The sequence below is a fragment of the Verticillium nonalfalfae genome, assembly GCF_003724135.2.
Source record: "Verticillium nonalfalfae strain VnAa140/NRRL 66861 chromosome Unknown scaffold_45, whole genome shotgun sequence".
In the NCBI taxonomy this organism is placed as follows: domain Eukaryota; kingdom Fungi; phylum Ascomycota; class Sordariomycetes; order Glomerellales; family Plectosphaerellaceae; genus Verticillium; species Verticillium nonalfalfae.
In genome coordinates this window covers 122,319-147,319 of record NW_021167270.1, presented here as the reverse complement: position 1 = coordinate 147,319, position 25,001 = coordinate 122,319, and the positions used below count along the sequence as shown (strand labels likewise).

Below are 25,001 nucleotides of genomic sequence, written 5' to 3'. Positions count from 1 at the left end.
GAGCATCACCTGGAGAAGCTCGCCGGCACAGGCATCGTCGTCGGACTGATAGACGGTCTTGTGTGCGCCTGGGGGGAGGTTCAAGAACCGAGGCGGTCCGTAGAGGCGTTGATGCTACAGGCGCTTTGTTGTGTGCGAGAATGTTTTGCGCGACCAGTGGCCGGATGTGGTCGGCGTCTGGTTCGGGGGGGTGGGCGATATGATCAAGAGCTAGAGCGGAGCTAGAGCCGAATCGCGATTTGGGAGGTTGTTGCGTCTGTCTGGGAAGCCAGCAAGGCAGCGGAACACCTGTCAGGAATCGATGTGAGGCCAAGGAAGAAGAGGCTCTGCTATGATGGCTTAGGACAGGCACAGGTACAATGTCTGGTCAATCAAGGCGAATAGGCACCTCACTCGCCAGCAGCAAACAAAACGCAGAGTTGAGAATCTTCGTGACTCCACCCTCTCTATTGGACGAGGACTGACGGACTTGGCTCGCGAAGCGGGCGGGATCTGGGCCAGGGCAAGGGACACTGAACCTTGTCATTGACCGCCGACACCAGGTCTTGGGCCTTTGGGTTCATAGGGGCCCATTGGGGCCTGGGGGGGGGGGCTGGATGCTGAGGTCCTTAGGTGGTCCTTAGGCGGTCCTTAGGCGCCTAGTCAGTCATCTTGAATCAGTCATTCGAAGGGGCGGCAGCTCGGCGTGTGAAGTGGGGGGGGGCCTCCTCGGGTAGTGCCTGACGATTGCTTTGTCCTGTTGGTTCGGCTCTGCTGCCAGATGACGACTCCTTGTCCCCCTCCTCCCCCCGCCGCCTTGGAAGTGGCCCAGCAAAGACGAAGGCAATCAAACTTGCTTTTCGTCGACATGGCAGCCCAGAACCCGAGCAGTCTCGTCCCTGCGATCCATACTCTGGCCCTGATCATCACCACGGCCAACTCGGCAACGCAGGCAAGGCAATGCAAGCCAGCGCAACCCCCGTCTCCTCGCGAGGTACATCTCATCTTACAGGCCAGAAAGCAGCTGTCATTCAAATGCTTGCAGGTCAACCCTGAGTCTCTGATCGGCCGGCCCTGTCCCCACATCTTCGGATCGAATTCCTTTCTGTCATCAACCCCAGTCACCCAGACGAAAGAACCACACGACGCATGTCGATCCTGTCCTGTTACTGCTGCCCAACCGAACGTTGCGGCTCCTCTCGTGCCTTGTCTACCATGATGGCAAGGCAGGAGAAGGAGAAGAGAAAATTTCGCGGGAGTGGCATGATTAGCTTGTCGGCTTGCAGCTGGTCGCGTGGTCCAAGACGGCCTCTCCGTCCAGCCATTCTGACATCCTTCTCGAAACCTTCTTTCTCTTCACTCCCAAACACGCCCAGTAAAATGTCCTGGCCTCGTACGTGTTGATAACATAAGCGGCCTAGACCTCCACACTCTCCGACCAATGTCCCATGCCTCGAACACACCGCAGCCTCGGCGTATTGGTTTGTCGCCTTTGCTGGGTCGCGGTCCAAGTGAGACCTGCGCATGTTCCGCAACGGAGCCGTGTTCTGAGACCACCGAGTGCGGTGCATGACCTGCCCTTGCTGCCCTGCTGCGGGAACCGTGATGCAGCATCCAAGAGTACACCCGGAGGCAGAATGACAGGGAGGAACGCAGGTGAGGTTTCGCGACAATTCTTCATCTATCTAGCAGAGTCTTGGCATCTCTATCAAACCTGACCCAACAGTAGGCCATCCGCCATGCTTTCTACAAATCCATCAACATCATGCGTATGACGCTTGTGCTTGCCTCCTGGCAAGCAAACCAATCCCATATATCCTCAAAGCATGCATCATCACGCGGGTCCCCTTCCCGGTGGGCCTCGCCCATTCGAATCGTCCCTTCCAGCCAGGCCCCACAGCCGCTTGCTGCTCGCAGCCCACGCCGACTCTTTCAAGTCGCCCCGCCGGCCGGGCTCACCCTGATATGAAGTAGTCTACTGGACCTGCTTCGACGACTTGCGGCTGTGTGCGGGCTGCGAGGCCTTGGACGCGGCACGCTCCCTCGTCGGCAGCTCCTTGGCGCCGTTGGTCTGGGTAGATGTGGGCGCGACAACAAAGTTCTCCAGGCGACGCTCCGTGTTGGCGCGGCCGTTGACAAAGTCGGGGTAGTTGAGCGTCAGCTCGACGGCGCCGTTGACAATGTTGTCCGCGGCCTCCACACCGAGCATGAAGGAGTGGTCCTGGTTGCCGACCTCGTACCTCCAGCTGCCGAAACGACCACGCGAGTAAATGTCCAGGTCCTGCAGCTTGGGCAGCAGGTCCTTAAGCACGCCCTCACGCTCGAGAGAGGGAGTGGGGTAACCGTGGTCGAAGCGACGGTGGTAGGTCGAGACGATTTCATCCTCCGCGGTGATCATCTCCGTGTTGATAAGACCCTGGATACAGTCCTTGAGGAGGTTCTCCTGGTCGACGGGCTTCATCGAAGACTCGGACACCTCCAGCATGATGGACCAGTAGGGGCCTTCCTTGGGCTCGGTCGACGCCGCCTTGGCGCCATTGGCCAGGTACAGGGTCGCGAGCTTCTCGCTGGCCTGAGGCTGGTTGTAAGGCGAGTAGTTGGAGAAGATGGTGGCGCGGTAGAAGGGGCAGTTGTCTTCAGGGAAGTAGAGCCAGCACTTGTCACCAATGCGCTCCGGCCTCGCGCCACGCAGACCGACACCAATGACATGCGTGGTAGAGTAGTAGAGGCCCTTGGAAAGGCTGATGAGCTCCTGGTTGCCCATCTTCTCAACAAGTGAGTCAACAGCCATTGTGGAAATGAGCTTGTTGTACTTGATGGTGGTGCCGTCGCTGAGGGTAACGACCTTGCCCTCGGCGTCGACCTTCTCGACCTCACCCTTCTTGCCGTAGCGCTTCTTGTCCTCTGGGAGGGTGTCGGAAACGGCAATCCAGATGCCACCAGTGCCGTCGCGGGCGGGGAAGCGGAAGGTCGCGTTGGGACCCCAGTTGCCAGCAATCTTGTTCAGGACAACGTTCTTGGTCACAAGCTTCAGGTTGGGCGCAGCGACACGCTCGCCGAGCCAGGCGCATTGCATCTGGGGTTTTGTCAGATACACCGATAGAGCCTAGAAGAGCTGTGGTTGGGTCATACCTTGGTGGTGGGAACAGCCCACACCTTGTAGTTGTAAGGACGCATGAAGATGTTGGCAATACCCTCTCCAATGTTGCGAACGATCCACTCGTCAAAGTCCTTGGGCTTGGTGTTGGAGACACGAGCCTCGAGGGCGGCATCAATGAGACCGTCCATGCACAGAACCTGGTCCTCCTTGGGAAGCATGGAGATGTTGTTCTGGAAGGGGTAAGGGACCCAGAGGCCCTTGTAGCGGACGTAGGAGATGCGCTGGTGGGTGTACCAGTCATCCTCCTTGGGGAGAGCCTCGTCAATGCAGTCGTCGAAGTACTTGTAGTGGGAGAAAATGACGTGACCGCCGACATCGTAGAGCTGTGGTCCAGCACGAGTTAGTGTATAGCTCAATGTGTTCGTGTTGGTGCAAGGCGCGCGGGGCGAGGGCAGTATCAACTTACGAAGCCTTCAGGGGTGACATCGGTGGACGCAAGACCACCGGCCTTCTCGTTGGCGTCGAGAATAAGCCATGAAGGACCGTTCTGCCGGCGCTGGTCAGTATTTTCTTTCCGGACCGTTCTCACGATCGAGGACTCTGGCGGTGAGGACAAACCAGCTGATTGAGACGCTTGGCGGCTCCCAGGCCGGTCGGGCCAGCACCGATGACGAGGACGTCAACATTACTATCGTAGAATATATCTTGTCAGCAGCCAGACTTGTCGATAGCTTTGCACAGACCGACGAGAGGGTGCGAGGCACTGGAAAGGGGACACTCACATGTCGGCCATGGTGGGGAAGATGTCCTTTTTGCTTTGGGAAGGTGGGGGAGATGGAGTGGCGGTATGCTTCACGACGATGGACGTGTGTGAAGGCGGAGACAGGATTCAAGCAGCAGACAGAGCTGTGAGAAGAAAGGACGTGAGGTTCTGCGAGAGGCGAGAGGACCAGCAAAAGAGAATCGAACTGAGGGGCGTATTGGCTCGTTGCCGTAGATATTGAAGTGGGCTTTAGGCTGGGAGAAGGGAAAAGGAGGTGCCCTGCGCAGCCAGTGCAGCCCGCTCTGCGGCAACAGAAGGAGGGGCCCAGATTTTATTTTCTGCAGGGGTCATGAGAGGCCGGGGGTCGTGGTGGGCGGGCAAGGACGCCGGGGCCAGACGCCAGACGCCAGGAGAAGTAGTTGCCAGCCCTTCCCAGGTGATGATGCGGGTACCGTGAACTGTTACTGGTATACAAGTACCTACCTATCACCTATTACCTATGTGAGCCCCACTACTACCACCACGACCGACTGTGACCACCACATAGACTACTGCCACCGGCCGGGTTTCTCGTCCACCCCCTCCCCCCGCCGCCTGCGCGCTGCTCTGTAACTGCTATCCTCTACAACTTTTGGGCTCTCTTCTGGTCATACCTGGACGAGTCACCCAATTCCTACGGTCGCGTCACGCATCACGACTGTCTACCTTGTGGGGGTAGCACACATATCAGCCAGATCCTCTGGCCGCCGATGGGGCCTTGCTGGGCAGCGGACGCAAGCAACCTTCGTTGCTGTGGCTTCTACAGAGGCAAAGAAGGTAACGACGAAACAAGTTGCGAGAGCCAAGCATTGAAAACCATCCCAAGAGAAAGCGGATACAATGGACCAATGCAGTGCCTGGCCTTTCCCTGCAACGAGCACCTAGCTTGAGCAACGGTCCAGCACAGCATACTAAGTACGCCAAGTTTGGGTGGGACGAGGATCCGTGCGCTGTCGACGATCCGCGGCTCACGCCATGCCCACCTTGCACATACTGATAGACGGCTTGTTGTGGGGATGGTAATAACTGCTGTACCTTTCCCACTGCTACGGTACACGGCCACCTACCGCATCAACTCTTGCCATCGATTCACCGCTCACAAGGATCTGCGGCTGACGCTTGAACAGCCTCCCTGGGGTACTGTGCTGTCGCGCGCTTGCCACAGCCAGACAATGGGCACTCGAGTCAGATTCCACACTCTGATGCCGCTCTCGCCGGAGGTTGATCGGCACTGTTTGACCACTTCTTGGTCAAAGGAGACCGTGGCAGGCTCGACGGACATCAAAGATCGCGCCTAGTAGGTCTAATTCGGCCCTCGCCCTGTCTGGCAGTTGGTCGCCTGAGATGGCTTTACCTATGCATGCAACCCACTAACCCCCCCCCCCCCCCCCCCCACTTTTCGCTGGACAAGAACGAGGAAACAATCTCATCAAACGTAGCTCGGTCCATCGACGCCTCTTTTCAGCCAACCTCTTCGTTTTGTGTCGATGGTTCCGGCCTGCCACGAGTCTGATACCGAACCCTGCTAGGCGCAATCTCATGGAAATTGATGTCAATTACCCACGCCCAGGCCTCATCCGCCGCCACTGCATGGTCACCGTGGCACGACTTCGGCTTCGACGCCCCTGGCACGCAGCGTTATTCACGCTGCGCGCCTCATTTGTCTGAATTCGAGAAAGGTCTGCCCAAAGGAGACGGTCACTGCGAGGACCAGCACCAGCTGGTGCTCAAATCAAGCCAATACAAGCCCAAGATTCGCCCACGGGTATCTCGATAGGCACCCATATTCTTAACACCAGTGCCGAATGCGGTCGCAGGGTCTGTCTGGCCAGGGGCATTCATACATGCTCTTCGTCTCTCTGACGACATACCCTCACCGTATTGGAAATTACCACCTCCTCCACGGGATAATGATGCCAGTTCAGCCGTCTCCCACCACCCGCCCTGTCGAGACAATCTGCTTCATCTCATCAGTCAGCGGTTGCAATCAATCGCCATCGTACGCTAGGGAGGATGGCAGTGCAATCGATCTTCCCCCCTGATCTTCGAGCATTCATCATACATCACCATCCGCCCCAGGGCTGGTGTGCTTGGGTCATGCCAGAATGCTTTGCAGATTGTGAGGATGACTCGTGAATCCCGACACCGTCTCCTGATCCATCCACAACCTTTGAAACATGTCGATGATCCGATCTACATCAGACCCAGCGGTCAACGCGCGGCATGTACGTGCGGCGTGTGTCAAGCCCCGACCAAGGCAGGCAAATGGCAAAGCAGCCGAGTTTGCCTCATGTCAGCCATGACATGCCTGCAGCACACCGTGTCGCGTGTTTAAACTGTCCCGTACCTGACTAACCTGTTCGGAGAGAGCTTAGCATTCGACTACCGGCCCTGTCGTGCCACCCGCGACCAGGCCGAGAGCACGCTCTTCGATTGAGGTCTTGGCTTGGTTCCCCTACCATGTATCCTGGATGAGGCGCCACGCAGCTCGAAGCCAAGACCGCATCGACGAGCCTTCGGGATGGTTATATCTCCGACGCGAAGACTCTCGGCCCCCGCTATGGCTATACCGAACTGGCTCGACTTAGACAGCCTTTCCACGAACCCTCAAACGACTAGTAGTGTCCGATGCCTGACTGGATTAGGGTTGACAGCCTACGATTCATCTCGATGGCGTACATGGTTGATCCTTTCGATCGTGCTATGCGATCATCCCTTGACAGATAGATGGATGGTTTGAGGACGATGCCCTCGCCGCGCCTGACTAGTCCAGTTCAGGCTGTCAAAGAAGTCACATTGAAGCTAAACAAGGGACGGCGCGAGTGGGCATACGGAAGCCCCGGTTTGGGACAATACAGCGACAGCATACCAGACTCAGAACTACTTGCTAGACAAAATAAGAGTCGAGGCGTCCTTGGCGCTCATTGGTTCCCTAGCTTGGTATTTGAAGAGATGGCCACTCGTTCCGAAGGTTCGAAGAATGCTGACCGACTAACATTACGTCGTGATGTTTCTGACCAACAGAAAAAAACCTCGAAGGCTACCGACCATAGGGTTCACCTGGGATTGGTGATACAATTCGCGCACATTGCCTCGGTAGAAATGCTGTAGGACAATTGGCGTCGGTGGTTGACAGCCTATCGACAACCCATGATTTGTCCTGAAGGATATCTATCAGTATCGTGAGAGCTTCGCTCTTCACGAGTTCAAGTCCCTATCCGGTGCTGACTCGACAAAAATAGAGTCAACCGAGACCGCGTTCGGCCCCCACACCCGGGTCCCAGCCAGGCAGCTGGAAACTTCCTGACTGACGACGGCGAGGATATTACTTGTTCGTAACCGGGCGGGTCTGTTACGTGGTCGTCTCGTGTTCCTGGCCGTTTGACGTTGTTCGTCGTCGTGGCCGTAATCCCAAAAGAGCTCGTGACGGGAGAGGCGTCGGCCACTTTACCCATCCCAGAGCAGCGCATCAAGCAAATTTTTGGCAGCAACCGTAACTTGCGAACACGGTAGTCAGTTTCTTGCTCCTGCCCCCCCCCCTTCTAAATTGCTCCCTTGCCATGTTTGCCCCTCCCCTCCCGTCCTCCCCCCTTTGCTAGGGGGCGCGCCGAAAAGGGAGTTCCGGCGTGCCGACCAGTCCTAAGCGACTCGTGGCACGCCATGCTGGAACGGATTGAGGCTGTGCTTCCCGCGACGTGTTTCCCAGCAACCCCCTGAACGGCGGGCGGCCGGGAGCAGAGGGACACACGCGGCCGTCGCCAAATCGCAGTGTAACTGCCCATTGGACGATGCCCTGTCATCTCGCTCAGGCTCACTGCTGTTGATCTTCGCCCCGGCACCCGGCGACATGTGGACAAGTACAATGAGAGTAAAAGCAGCGCTGCATGGAGAAGATGGGCGTAAACAATGACGAATCAGAGTATCACCACGAACACACCGACCAGCGTTCACTCTGAAGCCAGGCAAAGGGCGCTTGCGGCATCGGAACAAGCAGATCCACGGGATACTGATAGTCGTCCGCTAGGTTGGCAGCTCAAACACAGGGCACAGGGCATAGGGCCACAAGGGGCACTGTCGCACGCTGCATTAATAAGGGGTGGGGGGCCGAGATCTGCGGAATGGGCTCGACTCGTGAAGGGAATCCTGGCTCTCTGGACTGTCGGCGCATGATGATCGTCTAGTACCGAGTACATCGGACGTTGAGTAGGCACCAAGGGATGCCGCGGGCCAGGGATGTCAACGATGTCGGGATTTCTCCTCGTCCTTTCGTTGTAGACTGGACAGCCAGGGAGCACAGACTGGGGTTTGTGATGGAGCTTGAATCCGCTTGACGAGATGGAGAGAAACATCAAGCTGAAGGATCGCAATCAAGCGAGTTGTGAGCATGGAGGGGAACACTTGATGGACGGCCAGGCATCAGGTCAGTGGATCTGATGCAAGGCGAACCAAGCACCAAGCATCGACACATACCTTACCTACCTACCTAAGGTACCTACCTACCTTACCTACCTAGGTAGGTACCTACCCAGGTACATCGAAGGGGAGAAGGGGAGGGGAGAGGGGGGAGGTCTGTTGCCCCCTGAAGCGGACCCTCTTTTAGGCTGGCAGCCCCTAAGAGCACTAATCTCAGGCCCATCCAGCCCCTGGGAAGATGAGGCGCAGGCACCGATGATGAGAGGGCCAGATCACGGCAACATGTGGGAAGCGACGATTGGATTGGCCAGCGGACAACCCTCTGGCTGGGCTTATCGGGGTAGCTCATCCAATGATGGGCAGTTTGACCAGAATTTTCCCTTTCCATTTGCCAGCCATTGAGTTGGTTGGCAGGGCCCCTCGCTCGTGCCGTCTGCTGGGGCATGCACGCGCATCTCATCCACCGTTCCACGCCTCCATCGAATCTCGTCTCCTGGACCCTCTCCTTGCTCCCCCCCACCCCTGGTCGACCGTCTTTGCTATCCCGTCTTTCCATCCCACCCCTCCCCTCCCCCGTTTGGGCTCCTCCCATTCCCACACAAATCTCCATCCAAACCACTACCAAGCACCAAGATTACCGGCCAACACAAAGCTGGACCGGGTCTCTCTCTCACACACGCGCGCAGACTCGTGCACCGCAGTCTTTCTTCTTCACTCCTTCTTCTTCTCCTTCTTCCTGCTCCTGTTCCACCCGCCAGAATCACCCCCTCTGACCCTGCGAACGAGGACGACGTTGACAAGCTTTTCTCGCCCGGCTTCAGCTCAGACTCCCGCTACTGTACCGCTATTGCCACGTCCATTCTCGGTACCTGCTAAGCACACGGTTGTACATCTGCAGCTTTTTTTTTTTTCAAGGGACCCCCCGATTTGCATTCTGTTAAGGGACCTGCCCCACGGCCCCCTTTGACAAGTGCTTGGCTCGTCCTGTCCACTCGCTTTCCCCCTTCCACACACACCCCCCCAAAACCAACCCACCGTCTGTTTGCGCGTCTTACTTCTCTCGGCCACGACCTAAATCTCGTCCCTCGACCATCGACTGGCAACGACATCGACGACCAAGACGACGACCACGATCACCACGCGTATCTGAAGGTCACCTCTTTGCCGACCATCACGTCCTCCTCTCTTCCGCATCCTCCCCATCGGTACACATCTCATCCACCACCATGTCTGTCGCCGACGAGAAGACACGGGTCTCTGGCGATGTGCCGCGCGCCGAGGGCCCCATCCTCCCAACCAACAATGCCCAAGCCGAGAAGTTGCAACAGAAGGCTCAGTCCAACGCCATTCACCCTGCCCTCTACGTCATGTGAGTATCTCGAGCAAACACTGCGAGAACAAAAAGCCACAGTGCCACGGTGATGAACAATGGCTGACGATGCAACGCCTGCAGTGTCTGGATCTCCCTCTCGTCCTCCGTCATTCTCTTCAACAAATGGATCCTCGATACCCTCAACTTCCGTGAGCCTCTTCCCTCCACAGCATGCCCTTCATCGCCAGCAAGAATTGATCTAACGCAAGAAACCCCCCTCCAGGCTACCCGGTCATCCTGACCACCTACCACCTTTCTTTCGCTACCCTCATGACCCAGATCCTCGCTCGATGGACTCACCTCCTTGACGGCCGCAAGACGGTCAAGATGACCGGCCGTGTCTACGTGCGGGCTATTGTCCCCATCGGCCTCTTCTTCAGCTTGAGTTTGATCTGCGGCAACCTGACCTACCTGTACCTCTCTGTTGCCTTCATCCAGATGCTCAAGGTAAGACTTTTTCCACTTGAAGAGGCAATCGACCATCCTTGTCTGAGATCTTATCTAATTGTTTTTGATCGATAGGCTACCACTCCCGTCGCTGTCCTCCTCGCCGGTTGGTCGCTCGGCGTGTCTACGCCCAACATGAAGGTCTTCCTCAATGTGTCCGTCATCGTTGTGGGTGTGATCATTGCTTCGATTGGCGAGATTGAGTTTGTCTGGGTCGGTGTCATCTTCCAGATCGGCGGTGTCATCTTTGAGGCTCTGCGTCTGACCATGGTGCAACGCCTTCTGAGCTCGGCCGACTACAAGATGGACCCCCTGGTCTCTCTGTACTACTTCGCGCCCATCTGCGCCGCCATGAACCTTGCTGTTGCGCTCGTTTGGGAGATTCCTCGCTGCTCCATGGCCGAGGTCTACCACGTCGGCCTCAGCACCTTCTTCCTCAACGGCATGTGTGCGTTCCTCCTGAACGTCTCTGTCGTTTTCCTGGTATGTCTTCCCCGTGCGCGTCACGTACCTGTTCATGTCGACGCTAACAATGGCGACACAGATTGGCAAGACCTCTTCCCTGGTGCTCACCCTCTGCGGTGTGCTCAAGGACGTCATGCTCGTCGCTGCTTCCATGATGATCTGGGGCACCAAGGTCTCCGCCCTGCAGTTCTTCGGCTACACCATCGCCCTCGGCGGCATGGTCTTTTACAAGCTCGGTTACGAGCAGCTCCGTGGCTACATTGGCGAGGGTTCCCGCCAGTGGGCCGAGTTTGGCCAGCGCAAGCCCGTTCTTCGAAAGCTGGCCGTCCTCATCATGTCGGTCTTCACGTTTATCTGGCTCCTCAGCCAGGTCGCGCCGACCTACGCCCCCGAGTACGACCCTCACAAGCTTGTCAACGGCATGCACAGCGTTAGTGATCGTCTGGGCTCCGACAGGCTGTAAAAAGTGGTCTACCGGCTAGGCAACATGACTTTCCCCACCTAATGAGTACTCCTCTGCCGAGTCGTGAGGCCAGCTCGGCGAGGGCTCTTTTTCTATTTCTTCCCCTTTTTTTTCCTCTTCTTTGTATTTCGGTACGAGGCTGCGTCGGATCGCCTCTACCGCGCAGCCCGCCGCGGGATGGAAACAACTACGGAAGGCAGCCTTGAAAATGTCTCGTTGGCCTCCTCCCAATCTTTCAATATAAAAATCCCCCAATACCCCGTTTTTTCCTTCTGCAAGGACCAATCCCCCCCCCTTTTATTCTTCCTCAGCACGCAGCTTCTTCCTTCTGCCCCACGGGACAACTGGTCTATTCTTTGCCAGACTCCTTGAGGAGGGCGGAGGAGGGGACTGAAAAGACGAAGGAGACGGGGCGGGACGGTCCAATGTACGAATGGCTTCTTACCTTTGGGAGGTGTAAAGGGGTGGCGGCGGCGGCGCGCGTTTGTGTACAGCTACCAGGTGAAGTGGGAGAAGATGCGCGGAAACGGAGCAAGAGCAATGGCGCAGAGCGCATCAGGGAACCCCGGTCGCATGGCTTCTTCTTTTTTTTTTCTGCGCACGAAGGAGTCTAATTTGATGTACTTTAGACGGCGTGAGGATAGACATGCATGTATGCAAATGTTATGAATACTTTCAAATCTGCGGTTCTTCATTTCGACCTCAATGTCGATGTAGTGATGTTGATCTGGCCGTTTTACAACTTGGTGCAGCAGCTTTCTGCGAGATGTGGCCGAGCTCGCTGGAAGTCGATGATGGGGCCACCTGGCGGAACCTCAAACGACGTGCGCAAAGCGTCAATGATGTGAGTCTATCTATCCTGGTCCCTTTTCTGGCTTGAACGGCATCTCTGTTGCATTCGCTTCAAGGAATCAACTTGTCATGCTGTCGCAACATCGCAGGAAGTATTGGGGATTCTCTGAAAACATTGATGGCCAGCTTGTCGATTTGTCAAGCTTGCCGGCTGCTTCTCCATCCAGCATCCGGTGCACGCAGCCAGAACCCGCCCAGAGTAGACACGTAAGAATGACTGTCGTCCTCAGATTTGTTACAGGCTCCCCTTGAGGCTACAAACCCGCCATGTAACCGCCCTGACAAGATCCTCAGGACTGTTTTGTGCGAACCTGGCCGACGTGGATTGAACGAGGGTAAACAAAGCTATGTGTTCTCATATCACCCAGGGCCGACAGTGCCAGGTCCCAGGCGACATTCGCCGACACGTTTGTCACATTGCGGCATAGCACCACGCACGGCACGGCAGAAGCGACAGTCAATGGGTTCACATAGACTCTCGAACACGCTACAAATGCAAGACGGCATCCCGGCCACTGCCGCGTGGGATTACACGGGGCAGCCGGCGCGTCCCCCAACAGCAGCCGCGCGCCCACGCCCCCCCTTTTTCCATCCCCATCGTTTTGCTCCCCCCCGCCGTTGGTGGTGTCTTTCGTTCCTCGTTCCCCGAGGTCTGGATAGTGAAAGAAGAAAACGGCCGTCGCTGCATCATCTGTGTCCCGGTCACGTCACCAAATGCAATTTTAATGCGTTCCGACAAACAATAAGGGAGGTTGTCATCAGGTCTTTGATTTGGTTCGTGTGGGAGGTCCTTAACCGAGGATCTCGAATGCCAATTGAGTGATGCTCTTCACAAGCCATACCAACTCCCCAGCCGAGTGACGTGCGCAGAAACGGGTTCCCTTTTTTCCTTTAAAACTCTGTTGTGGCGTGTTAGTCAGTACATCTGGGATGCGTGTGTGCGTCGTGAGAGGGTCATGACATACTCAGAGGAGTGAAGAACCACCGGTTCTTGCCGCTCGTGTAACGCTCCTCCAGAACCTTCTTCACAGTCTTCTTGGAGTCCTCACGCTGGCTGGGCTCCTTGAAGGTGTCGTTGGAGACGGTGCCCTTGAGGCCCTCAAGCTCGAGGGTGTAACGGGTGGGCATGAGGTGGTTGTAGTTGACGAGCTTGACGAAGGGCTTGATCTTGGAGCGCTTCTCCTGGCGCGTCTTGGACATGCGGCGGGTGATCTTGGAGGGGTAGCGCTCGATGCCGGCGACGAGGGCGTGGCCGAAGGGGTGGGCCTTGTTGCCGCTGTCGACAGGCTGGATGATCACAACCTGGAAAACGGGCGCGTGTTAGCGAAATCTCTTCTGTGCATGTGTGTGCGTGTTTTCGAGTTCATGCTGCATTGCCGCTTTCTGTCCCGAGTTGCTTCCTGGTCCGATTGATGGTTCTTTTTTTTCCCCTTGCTACCGTGTCTCTCTCTTTTTCATCGGCGTGCCGGTGTCGTGCTCGGGCTCGCGATCCTCTTCCTCCTTATCCTCGGGACTCCCATCAATTTTCCATCGGCCCCCTCTTCCCACCAACCAGGAAACAACGTGGACTCGGTGCGCAGAATTCGTGGGATCGTACCTTCTTGCCGGCATAGCGACCGTGGGTGATGATGGCGACGCGGCCGACCTTGAGGAACTTCATTGTGAACCGGGGGGTGTCGGGTATCTGGACGGTGTGGTGAGGGAGTTCGTCGGTCACTGGGCGCTGGTCTTCTTCAGAGAGAAAAGTTTCTGGAAATGCGTTGGGGCTGTGGGTTAGCCTAGCCCACTGCACACTGCAAGCGAGGGGACCTAAGCACGTGATTTGAAAGGTTAGTTGTGGGCGGGATTCTGTGGGATGAGTCACGTGCTGACACTTCTTGGGTGGGTCTAGGGTGCAGCACTCGACCAGTCGATGAGCGGGTCAAGCTCGAGGAGGAGCACTGACCAACGCGACTGCCGGCCTCGGATTATCTCGTCTGCTTGCTTGCATCTCATCCGCCGAACATCGCGAGAGCTCTCTATCGACTTGTTCCGACCATCTGTCTGTTCAACCTCGGAAGCCCCACCCGCTACTCTGACCATCATCTGGGTTCGACGCGACCAAATCGGCACCATCACCATGCCTGCTCCTACATACATCATCTCCAGGGTGGCCGATCCCATCTTCGCTCTCGCCATTGGTCTCGGCGCTGCCGTGACAAGGATCAACCGCGAAGAGAAGGACAAGGGAAGGTCGACTCAGGAGACCATTGGGATTGCCAAAAGGTGGGCGTCTACATGATGTATTGCGCAAAGTGCCTAGCTTTATGGCTAACGTTGGCAGACGTGTGAACAACTTCATGGCGTCTCTGTGACCAATCCACATCCCACTACAGACACTGCTGGCGCCAGCGCCTCCGTCGATACATGAAGAGCAGCTCCATGCCGACCTCACATAGCAACTAGCGACAGATACCCAATCAATTTCCATAATCCGGCCCGTACTCCTTCTTCATCGCCTCGCGCACCATCTGCCCGCACAGCTTAGCTGTCGGGTTCGTGCTGACTGCCAGGCCCTTGGCAATCTCATTGCCGAGCCTGCCACCCATGGCAAAGTCCCGAGAAGCCGCCTCTTCAAAGTCAATCTTGGCCCAGTTAGACTCTTCTCTGTCTTGAGCCACTGCCACGCGACCCTCTCCGATGAGCTTGGATGTCGTATGGTAAATGGCTGCACGCTGCGTGTACGCGAGAGACAGCGTCTTGGCCGACTGCGGCGACATGGCACCAAAGGCCAGCTTGGGAGTCAGCAGACTAACCGATGTCTCGGTGTCGCTGAGCGCGGTGGCCGCCGCCCGGGCCCTCTCGTCTGGGCTGGGCTCGCGTACCAGACGCTGCGCATCCTCAGCATTGTCGAGGAGCATGGTGTCACCGTAAAGCCGCCTCAGAGCTTGCGTCCGGTTGTTGCGCGCGCTGGCATAACTGGGGTACTCGGAGACGAAGTCGTCAAGCTTGGAAAGCAAGCTTTTGTACTCCTCGACTGGCTCGGCGATGGTCTTGGGCTTGAGTCCTGCCAATTGAAGCTCGAGCTGTTGCATCGACAAGATAATCTCGCGCTCTATCTGGATGACTCGCTCGTAGACGGCGCTGTCAGTGATGTGGGGGTCGCGTGGCAGCGACTGGTCCAACATGACAATAGCTGCGGGGTCGAAGTCGGGATCCTTGATCTTCTCCAATACGTTGAGGTCATTGCGACTGAGAGATACTTCGGCCATGGCAGCGACGCGATTGGATCAAGTGTTACGTGAATGGTCGAGGGAGCGGCTTAGCTCTTCGTTGGAACAAGTTGTTCCGAGAGGAGGCTGTCAAAGTTGGTACCCGAGACTCGTATGCTTTTCGTCAAATGGCATCAACACAACCTGCATCGATGGATCTTTATTCAAGAAAGCTTCGGGCTTTCAAGGTCGGATTCGCAATACAACGGCGGGGCACGATTGTCAGCGGACGCCAATTCCGCAGGCTGACGGCTGCGGAAGGATGGCTAAGGGGGCCAGCTTCGGGTACCAGGAGCGGTATAAGAACATACAGATGACCAGCCACCCGTCAACCTCTCACAATGCACGTCGCCATCGAATCTCTCCAGGACAGCCGCATGACGACCTCTGAGGGTGTGGGGCGTCTCGAAGCATATCTTAGGCCGGCGCCCGTCGCACCCGGCAAGGCGCGGCTTAGCTCGGCTCACGGCGGGCGGCCGAGCTGGATCGGCCCCTTTCCGCCCACGGCCTATGCCTCGACGGCCTTGCGTGTCAAACGGTGCCCAGCGTACAACCGCTCCCTTCAACAGCCGCCGCCAACCTCTCCTTCTCCTTTCGGCACCCACTGTCGTGCGAAAACAGGCAGAGAGGGCTCGTCATGGGAGCCGCAAAGCCTGGTAATCCGCTGCTGGACATTGGTGAGGTGCGGCAACCCCGCTTCCCTCACACGGCTTATGGACCACACGGACCAGTGTCAGATTACTCTAGGTGTGCGTGTGTTTCCGTTCTCTTCGGCCCAGCATCTGATGGACCTGACCAGGCGGTCTCAGGGGAGGGTGGATTACGAAGATACTTAAGGAAGTGGTGGTACTTTTGTGACCGTACGAAACGTTGGAATCCTCTTGGTATCTACCCTTCTTCACCATCAATCAATTTCATCCCTCGGTCTCTCCCCCCCTAGACTTAACAACGTTGTCAAACGCCCCTTGAATCCATTATATCGAATCACCCCCGATACCTTCTGAGTGTCAATGTCCCCTTCTGCCATCACAGACTCGCCCCCACAGTCCGCCGCCTATCCGGCGGCGCCGCCAACTACAGCAACCCTCAGCGATGGCCTCGCCGTCCAGCAACCTCTTCCCCAGTTCCGCGGCTATGACCACATAACTTGGTGGGTTGGCAACGCCAAACAGGCTGCCTCGTATTACAATAACCTCTTCGGTTTCCGTACCGTCGCCTACAAGGGTCTCGAGACGGGCAGCCGCTACATTGCGTCGTACGTCGTCCAGAACGAGGACGTCCGCTTTGTCTTCACCTCGCCGATCCGCTCAGGCGTCCACCTCCCCGCCGACGAGCCCATCAACAAGACCGACCGCGCTCTCCTCGCCGAGATCCACGCGCACCTCGAAAAGCATGGCGACGCCGTTAAGGACGTCGCCTTTGAGGTCGACGATGTGAAGGCCGTCTACACCACCGCTGTGGCCGCCGGCGCCGTGTCGGTCCAGGAGCCTGGCCTCCTGCATGACGAGACACACGGCGACGTCGCCACGGCCGTCATCCGCACCTACGGAGACACGACGCACACGCTCATCTCGCGTGCCGCCGGCTCCTACAACGGACCCTTCCTCCCCGGGTTCCGCGCCGCGGCCCCCCCGCCGTCCTCGGTGCCCCTGCCGACGGTGCCTCTGAAGCGCATCGACCACTGCGTCGGCAACCAGTCGTGGAACGAGATGGTGGCAGCCTGCGCCTTCTACGAGCGCTGCCTCGCCTTCCACCGCTTCTGGTCGGTCGACGACTCGCAGATCAGCACCGAGTTCTCGGCCCTCAACAGCATCGTCATGGCGTCGCCCAACAACATGGTCAAGATGCCCATCAACGAGCCGGCCCCCGGCAAGAAGCGCTCCCAGATTGAGGAGTACGTCCTCTTCAACGCCGGCGCCGGCGTCCAGCACATTGCCCTGCTTACCAAGGACATCATCGCCACCGTCTCGGCCATGCGCGCCCGCGGCGTCGAGTTCATCAAGGTCCCCGCCACCTACTACGAGACGCTGCGCCGCCGCCTCAAGTCGGACAAGCGCCGCTGGGAGCTGCAGGAGGACCTCGACGTCCTCGAGGGCCTCAGCATCCTCATCGACTACGACGAGGGCGGCTACCTGCTCCAGCTCTTCACCAAGCCCCTCATGGACCGCCCCACCGTCTTCATTGAGATTATTCAGCGCAACGAGTTTGACGGCTTTGGCGCTGGCAACTTCAAGAGCCTGTTTGAGGCTATTGAGCGGGAGCAGGCTGAGCGCGGCAACCTGTGAGCTGGTGCCGGGACAGGGAGTTGAAGGCGAAAAAGGGGGGGACGTGTTCTCTGGAAGAGGAGAACCACGCGTTTATTTTACAAGCACATCGAGCATGTGTGATGGGAGAATATTCATATCATGACCTTATGACCTCGTTTCAGTAGTAGTGGTCTGGTAGCATTGCTCTGAATGAGATAACGCGCCGTTTCGTTTTGATTTACAACATGTTTGTTGCCGGGCCCCCAAAGGAAACATTCGCACCTGAACGCCGCATCATGTTTGTCCCCAAGTGATTCGCCATGGCGAAAGTAAAAAAAAATCCATGTCCCCCCCCCATCTCCTTGCAAGGGCAGCCGATTCAGCTCGCCCGGTACTCCGTTTCGCCCTGCAGATGCTCCAGAGCTCCCACGCTTCCTTGCGGCTAAAGCAGTCCCGTACTGACAGCGTGCCTCTTCCTCCCTCACCTCCCTGCCTTGGCCTGGCAAGACCGTGCCGTTCTTGTGCCACGTTTCGTCGCTTTGAGAATGAAACCCCCTCAGCTGTCGACCTCCATCGCCCCGTTCGTGCCGTTCTCTCCGTTCGTGACAGCGCCCCGCGCGTCGCTCTGACAGCCGGGGCAGTTGTGTATGACCTCGTGCGCAAAGACGTCGCAGTCGATGCAGAAGTGGTTGCCGCACACCTGGCACGCGTAGCGACTGCTCTCGCTGACGCCCTTTTGCTTCGGCGCCGACGCCGCCTCCTCGTCGCCGGCGTCGCCTCGCCTCCTGCCGTCGGTGCCGTTGGTCCGGTGGCCCCGCCGCTGGGCCGGGGGGTCGGGAAAGGGCGCGAGGCACGAGTAGCAGGCGCGCGAGGCGGCGGCGCGGGCCCAGGGGACCTCGACCCAGTTGCGCAGCGGGAAGAGGTGGTGGTAGGAGCGGGCGAGGTGGGTGGAGAGGATGAGGGTCAGGCCGCAGGCGGGACACTCGGCGGGCAGGCGGCAGACGCGGGTGCCGCAGCGGGTGCAGAGGTAGCCCTCGCGGACGGGCGTGTTGTGGCAGGCGCAGTAGGCGGTCGTGTCGGCGGGGGCGAGGGTGCGCGAGGGGAAGCCCATCATGAGGAGCGAGGCCGTGCTCTGGGCCTGGGTGCGGGTCACGGGCGGCGTCGTCGTGCGGAGGAGCAGCTCGCGGTAGTGCATCTCGTCGAGGGCGATGGTGTACTGCGTCGCGTCGCCGGCGTTGGTCTTGCGGCAGAGCTCCTCGCAGATGGCGACCTGGGCCGCGAGCCCGACGATCGACACGCGTATCCTGTCGGTGAGGAGGTTCGCGATCGTGTCGTGAATGTCGCCGGGGTCGCTCGACAGCAGGGCGCCGTAGACGACGAGCACCTCTCTCGTGCCGTGGCTCGGCGCGTGGCTGTACAGGGCCTGTTAGAGAAGGATCCCAAACCAGAGCTCATCACTGTGTCCTTCGCCGACCTTGGTGGACAGACGTCCCAGACACAGGCGGGACGCAGACTTACAACAGGGCACCACGACACATCTCGAGCGCATTCTGCAGACTCGGGCTCCCCTGCGGGTCAATCTCGGCCCACTTGTTGATGGCCTCGACATGCTCGACGGGGTTGCCGCCCATCTCGCTGACGCGAACGGCGACGCCGTCGCGCATGCCGACGATGCCCATCTGCGAGATGGGGTTCTGCTCAAAGTACTCCTTGACAAACTCGCGGGCGAGGCGCCACGTGAGCCGCAGCCGCGTGGGCAGCAGGTCCTTCTCGGCCATGGCGAAGCTCATGTCGAGCACGAGCACGAGGTGCCGGATGATGCCGCGCTGCAGCGGCGTCGTGTCGCGCAGCAGACGCCGCCGCTTCTCGGCCTCGGCCCGCCCCTCGACGTCGAGGCTGCCGTCGGCGCCCTCCTCGACCGTCTCCCACGACCGCTTGACGACCTCCCATGCCGCCGCCTTGCCGGCCTTTTTCTTCTTGCGCGCCTCCTTGCCGCCGCCGGCCGGCCGCGAGGGTCTGTGGCGGTCGTCTTCGGACTCGACAAAGTCGCCGTCGGAGTCGGACATGGTGGCCCGGGGGTGGGGACAAGCGAGCGTTGAGGTATGCTGTCGGCAAGGGAGGAAGGACGAGGCAGATCGAGGTGTCGAATGGGGGGGTGGCAGAAGAACAAGACGGTCGTCAAGTTGGGGATTGCTTTGCGGAGGAAGGACCAAAGTGGAAGATCGAAGGTTGGAAATGTGCAGATGTGGGTGCATACAAGATGGGACGAGGCTGCAAGTGGTTGATCATCGATTCACAGCCTTGTGCAGGGGCCTCTGAGAACGCTGCCAATCAGCGCCATCGTACTATTTCATGCACCGATATCTCTGAGCGCAACCAACCTTTATTGTAGTGTGGCGATCTGCTGATGAGCGACTTTTTCCAGCCTCGGACATGTCTTCTTCTGCCTTCCGCCATGGGAGAGGGGGATTGAGGGCAAGTGGCCACTGCCAACAAGATCCTTATCAGGTCATCATCATTCCACAGCCAGCACTTCCAGGTTACGACTCGTCAGCTCAGCAAACACAGGACGCACTGTACGCCAATGAAGGATATGTAACTACTGACTCCTATGTATTATACGCTTCTCTCCGGGGTATAAAGTGCCAACTAAACTACGACTACGAGCCATCCCTCGACTTCATGCTCTACACCTCAAAGCCGAGCCGCGTACACCACCTTGCCACACACATCCATGTCCAAAAACCCACCCACTTTCCTCTCTCCGGTTCCCGTCTCGTTTTCCAATAACCAAAACTCGTCGATCGCGGCCCATGGCAGGCGGACGCGACGACCTGCCCCCGACAGCCCCCATCGCCTCGAAGCGTATTCCGGCCTGGGTTGGGGCGTCTCCGGCTGTATTAGAAGTACTGCCATGTGTCATATAGGAACTCTGCTTCGTTCCTTTGTTGCTCGTGAAAAACGTTGCTGTGTTTCGTGCGATCGGTTCGTTGCCGTCGTTGCGAAGAAATGAATGAGTGTGTCGAAAAATAGACAATGTCCGCCTGGCGATCCTGAAACTCCGTTTCCGTAACGTCGTGGACGGTCGTTCCCGTTTTCTGGGGGCGACCTTCGAAAGGGACGTGATTTTGTGTACATGACCAAACTGATTTGGTTGTGGTCTTGCCTCGGTGCGCTGCTTCTCAATGCAGCATCAGCCGCAGCAGCTTCGTCTTTCAACAGGGCAGCGATGGAGCCGACCCCTTCACATCGCTGCCTGCTTGCTGACCCTCCTGCGAACATTCACCAGTCCCCGTCTAAGGGTATGCGGTGCCAACTTGCATCGGCCAGTCGTCCTCCGTGATGCTCGACCAGAAGATCCATACCATGACGACGGACAGAAGGGTGAAGAGCGTCTGGAACAGCGCGCCGTCAATGGCGCCGTTGGTGCCGTCACAAATGTGCGAGCTGACGACGTAGTTGAAGACCTGGCCAAGAGCAAAGAGGACGAGAGCGGCGGTCAAATAAATCATGGGCCTCGTCTCGCCGAGGATGCGGAGGACGAGGACGGCCTCGAGGACGAAGAAGGCGACGAGGAAGATGAGCGGGACCAGCTGGTACAGGACGTAGAGGGCGATGTGACGGTTCGGTGGTGAGTTGTAGCTGTCGTTCCAGTAGCCCGTCCACTTGAAACCAGTATCGAGGGTGATGTACAGAGTGCCGCCGAAGAGGAGGGCCGCTGACAGCACCATGAGACCGAGAGAAAGTGGCGTGCCGTCATCCACAATCTGGAAGCCGACGAGGGCGTTGAGCATGAGAATCCAGGTCGAGGCAATGATCAAGCCAATGTGGATGCCAGTGAAAGCCTGAGAGGGGTCAGCGGTGGGGTCCGGACCAAGTGGACTCAAGATGGCAACGTACAATGCGGACGCCGTCGGGCAGGGGAAACTCTCCAACCGTGAAGATCTCTGCGAGCGAGATAAGGATGTAGGTAGCGAGGAATATTTGCATTTCCCTGGCGCTTCGAGTCAGTCTCATGTCGCAGCAACATGGCCGTGCCATCAGGGCTATGCGTACCTTCGCCCAACAGCTGCCTTCTTCCTCTCCGACTTGAACAAAAGGAAGGCCGAGGTCGCCATGGCGAGGGCGGCGATGATGATGGATCCGAGGTTGCCTAGCCTGCGATCCCCTCCGACAGAGATGCCGCGGAGCTCACATCCGCCCCATGGGCCAGACTGGTCGTGCGCGTCGGACAAGACATTGCAAACGGGTAACGTCGAGTCCCGGCAGAAGTTCTAGGAGGCCGTGTTAGCGGGTTGACAACCAACGAACGAGGACCTAGGTGGGACGTACGTGAAAGTTGCCAAATTGTGTGGAGCCCATTGTCAATGGTCGTGAGGGCGACGAAGGTATCGCCGTGTGCCTTGAGGAGTGATAGTCAAGGTTTTCCGGTGGTTTGCGCGCGCGAGCGGGCTGCCAGGCGTGGTCGTGACAGAGGGTGTTTCAGTTTGCTGCTCCAAGGACGGCCGCCCGATGGCCCTGGCGATTACAGGCTGGAATGCAGCGAGGATGGGGCCGTGGGTTTATCTACTCTGCTTCTTTTTTTTTTGCCTTTTTTGCTTTTTCGCTTCTTTGTCTGCCCGATTTCGATGCACGTCAAGATCGGAATGCAAGACGCTTCTGGCGTGTTGGATTTGCGGTGAAGGCGCAGTGGAGGTGGTTGGTCTCAATGGTGGATCAATCGTAGGTTCGGATGCGGGCCTCCGTACGACGTGCAACTCGGAGAAGGCGTTGGAGGGGGGAATGTGCTGTGTTGTCTGGGCGGAGCAAAAGACGATGGACAAGTGTGCCCGGGAGAGGATCGTCGAGTTCGCTGCTCGATTGATGTGGGAGAGACGTGGTAGAAGAGCGGTGGGGAGGGAAGGTAGGTCGAGGGAAGTGAAGAGAGTTGGAAAGGCCGGGTCGCGAGAAAGCAAGCTGAAGCTGGCGATGGCTGTTGTTACGGTGACAGGCAAGACCAGACCAGAAACGGCGGGCGTGGGACGGGGCAGAACAGAAGGGTGGATGGGTGGCTTGGGTGGGTGAGCAGCGGCGGCGAACCTGCTCCAGCGCGCGCGCGAGCGAGAGTGAGAGAGACGGGCACGATATAAGGTTGGCTCCAGCTCCAGCTCCAGGGCTTCCCGCCCCCCCCCCCGAATGGCGGCACCCCAAGCCCCCTCCCCTGGCTGCTCGTTGCCAGATTGCCGGGGGGGGTCCTGGCATGGCCAGCACTTGGCCGGCTTGGCCAGCATCCTTGCACCTGGCCTAGGCCGGAACCGTGTTAGAGGGCGAAAGACAAAGGCCTTCTGACTGGTGCGTCGCAGCTCATGCGGGTCTCCAGCCAAGTAACGCGACCCTGTCATGACTGTCTCATTGGCGGGCTGTCCTGGAAGCAGGCAACCTGGGTAATTGGACAAGCGAGGCTACCCGGCCCGTACATCGTAGCGTCGACTGTGAGATTACCTTCACTTTCAACGGGCAGCAGGTCGCGCGCGAAACGGACGAGACGGAGGAGGTAGCCTGGAAAAGGGATGGGATCCGGCTGTCGAAGACGTGGTCTAAGGAAGAGGGAAGAGGGAAGGGGGGGTCACGATGGACACCTCGAAATTGAACTCGACTGTCGAGAGGGGGAGCCTACTGGACAAGACAAGGACAGCAGCGTCGATCAGGACAGGCACGACCCGAGCGTCGAAGAAGATCCAAGACAGGCCCCCGAGACAGCGAGCAGGTCTTCGCGCCCGGCGACGTGTCGGTTCGTGTCGTGTTGCAGTGGAAGCGAAGCGGGCGTGCAGAGACAGTGAACCACTGGGGGCAGCGTACTTCTCTGGCAGAGAACCTGGAATACTGTCCGTTCGTCCATGCATGATGTGCTGGAGCACAGGTACATAGCATTTCGAGGAGGCTGGCGTGGGCCTGATTGGCTTCGAAAGGCCCTATGAGCGCTGTCCCTCTGCCACCCTTCGTGGCAGGCAATGCCCCTGCACTGCTACTGCGGCAATGATGCATTCATCGTGTCCGCGTCCAACAATTGGCATCGAGGAAACCCGCCCGAGTTGGCGAGTTTGATCCTCGCGAGCCCTACTCCTCCTGCCTGCCCTCCTGCCTGCCCACTATGTACGCTCATGCTGCCCCGTGGCCAAGGCGTCCGCATTTGTTTCCCGACTGTGACTAGTCATCGTCTGCCTCGGCGTCGCCGCCAAACGCCAGACGTCAAAATGTCAAACGCTCCAACAGGCCCTTCAACCAACCGCCCCCTCCTCGTCTGTCGCATCATGTCGTCAATGCTCTCTCTCCCTGTGCCCTCCTCCCTCATGACGTTGCTTGATGCTCGGCAGGTCCTCCCTTTGTACACTTGGATGCTCCCTCGCGCAAGCGCTCCATCGCGACGACGCCACCTTTGTCTCGCTCCTCTCCACCACGTGTCCCAAGTTTGGCCGCCGCACGACATCACAGTGACCACTGGCGCAGACCACTAGCCACATCATCGCACAGCAGTGCTGCACGCCCAGCCCAGCATCCAAGGAACCAAGCTCCAAAATTCCTCCAGTGGCCCATTCTCCCGTTTCAGGCCCCCTGTAGACAGATTTCCCCCCCATCTAGCAGCCATGCCCGCCCGTTCGCCGTGATCCAAGCCTGACACACCACCATCATCACCATGATCCAACCTGGGGCCTGCGCTTCACGTCCTCGCCACCGCTGAGCCACAGCCCGTCCAACGTGTCGTCGACGCCGTCCGGACGATCGCTGCCGTGTCTGTGGCCCTCTTCAGCTGGTCGGACTGGTCTGGAACCTGCCCTCTGACGCCAGCGTGTAACCTTGTACTTTGAGTACATAGTATTGGCCTCGATATAGCCCCGGTGCCGAGGCCTTCTTCCTCTGGTCTGCCGAGGGCATGGCGATACTTTGAAGAAATGGGGTGCTGGCCGTGGCGGTGCGATGGCGGCATTGGGCCTCCACAGCCAATCCTTCACTTGTCAGAGGGCACACCCCAGACTTTGGGTGCAGTAGCTTGGGGGGGAGGGAAGGGTGGGCCAAGGAGACATGCACAAAAGGACAATACGATCGTTTCTATTTTCGTGCCTGCACTGCGCCGCGAAGGTGGTCATGCAGGGACGACAACAGAATGTTTCTTCTGCATGCGCTCGCCCTGGGTGGTGGTTTAGTGATGATGCCGAACATGCAATATGGGTTTCTGGGCTAGATTGCCGACGAACGTGATGGCGGGTATTGCTGCTGAGCCGGGATTTCTGCTCGTACCTCAAGTGCCCGGTTGCGCTTTGGTTTTGACCACGTCTTACCAGCCTGATGTGCGATCAACATCGGCAGGCGCAGTTTGGCAGGTCCTGTATAATCTCCTTGTTGGCTGGGACGACTTGACTCCGTGTTCACTGGAATGCCTGCTTCTTGGGTGTTGTCGCCCACAAAATACGACATGAAGCCTGGCGTCGGCCCCAGAGCCTTCAGAGTCAAAACGCTTGAGTAGCCCTGGAAGTCGTTGTCGAGGGTTCTGGTCCGACTGCCTCGTTTCATTCCTGGTAGAAGCATCAACGTATCTGTGACTTGGTTCTTTCTGTCTCCCGTCTTGCTAACCTC

At 58.1% G+C, this 25,001-nt stretch overlaps 9 protein-coding genes across 9 annotated transcripts; 4 read left to right on the top strand and 5 right to left on the bottom strand.

The window, feature by feature from the left end:
* Positions 1–1,954: 1,954 nt before the first annotated feature.
* On the bottom strand, positions 1,955–3,872 carry D7B24_006416 (uncharacterized protein; the record flags this gene model as incomplete). Its single annotated transcript, XM_028640547.1, has 5 exons — positions 1,955–3,055; positions 3,112–3,462; positions 3,546–3,635; positions 3,698–3,767; positions 3,862–3,872. 5 exons carry the CDS (start codon positions 3,870–3,872, stop codon positions 1,955–1,957), a joined length of 1,623 nt encoding a protein of 540 aa, XP_028495298.1.
* Positions 3,873–9,520: 5,648 nt separating this feature from the next.
* On the top strand, positions 9,521–11,041 carry D7B24_006415 (uncharacterized protein; the record flags this gene model as incomplete). Its single annotated transcript, XM_028640546.1, has 5 exons — positions 9,521–9,663; positions 9,748–9,815; positions 9,890–10,113; positions 10,189–10,596; positions 10,658–11,041. 5 exons carry the CDS (start codon positions 9,521–9,523, stop codon positions 11,039–11,041), a joined length of 1,227 nt encoding a protein of 408 aa, XP_028495297.1.
* A 1,743-nt stretch (positions 11,042–12,784) lies between these two features.
* Positions 12,785–13,553, bottom strand: D7B24_006414 (uncharacterized protein; the record flags this gene model as incomplete). The annotated part of the gene is made up of 3 exons (XM_028640545.1): positions 12,785–12,792; positions 12,859–13,195; positions 13,491–13,553. The coding sequence occupies 3 exons, from the start codon at positions 13,551–13,553 to the stop codon at positions 12,785–12,787; spliced, it is 408 nt and encodes a 135-aa protein (XP_028495296.1).
* A 459-nt stretch (positions 13,554–14,012) lies between these two features.
* On the top strand, positions 14,013–14,247 carry D7B24_006413 (uncharacterized protein; the record flags this gene model as incomplete). The annotated part of the gene is made up of 2 exons (XM_028640544.1): positions 14,013–14,158; positions 14,217–14,247. The coding sequence occupies 2 exons, from the start codon at positions 14,013–14,015 to the stop codon at positions 14,245–14,247; spliced, it is 177 nt and encodes a 58-aa protein (XP_028495295.1).
* A 105-nt stretch (positions 14,248–14,352) lies between these two features.
* Positions 14,353–15,144, bottom strand: D7B24_006412 (uncharacterized protein; the record flags this gene model as incomplete). Its single annotated transcript, XM_028640543.1, has 1 exon — positions 14,353–15,144. The coding sequence occupies one exon, from the start codon at positions 15,142–15,144 to the stop codon at positions 14,353–14,355; it is 792 nt and encodes a 263-aa protein (XP_028495294.1).
* A 341-nt stretch (positions 15,145–15,485) lies between these two features.
* Positions 15,486–15,980, top strand: D7B24_006411 (uncharacterized protein; the record flags this gene model as incomplete). The annotated part of the gene is made up of 1 exon (XM_028640542.1): positions 15,486–15,980. The coding sequence occupies one exon, from the start codon at positions 15,486–15,488 to the stop codon at positions 15,978–15,980; it is 495 nt and encodes a 164-aa protein (XP_028495293.1).
* A 174-nt stretch (positions 15,981–16,154) lies between these two features.
* Positions 16,155–17,429, top strand: D7B24_006410 (uncharacterized protein; the record flags this gene model as incomplete). Its single annotated transcript, XM_028640541.1, has 1 exon — positions 16,155–17,429. One exon carries the CDS (start codon positions 16,155–16,157, stop codon positions 17,427–17,429), a length of 1,275 nt encoding a protein of 424 aa, XP_028495292.1.
* Positions 17,430–17,946: 517 nt separating this feature from the next.
* On the bottom strand, positions 17,947–19,456 carry GTF2H2 (General transcription factor IIH subunit 2; the record flags this gene model as incomplete). The annotated part of the gene is made up of 2 exons (XM_028640540.1): positions 17,947–18,802; positions 18,909–19,456. 2 exons carry the CDS (start codon positions 19,454–19,456, stop codon positions 17,947–17,949), a joined length of 1,404 nt encoding a protein of 467 aa, XP_028495291.1.
* A 1,230-nt stretch (positions 19,457–20,686) lies between these two features.
* Positions 20,687–21,752, bottom strand: D7B24_006408 (uncharacterized protein; the record flags this gene model as incomplete). The annotated part of the gene is made up of 4 exons (XM_028640539.1): positions 20,687–21,235; positions 21,291–21,384; positions 21,447–21,664; positions 21,723–21,752. 4 exons carry the CDS (start codon positions 21,750–21,752, stop codon positions 20,687–20,689), a joined length of 891 nt encoding a protein of 296 aa, XP_028495290.1.
* Positions 21,753–25,001: the final 3,249 nt, after the last annotated feature.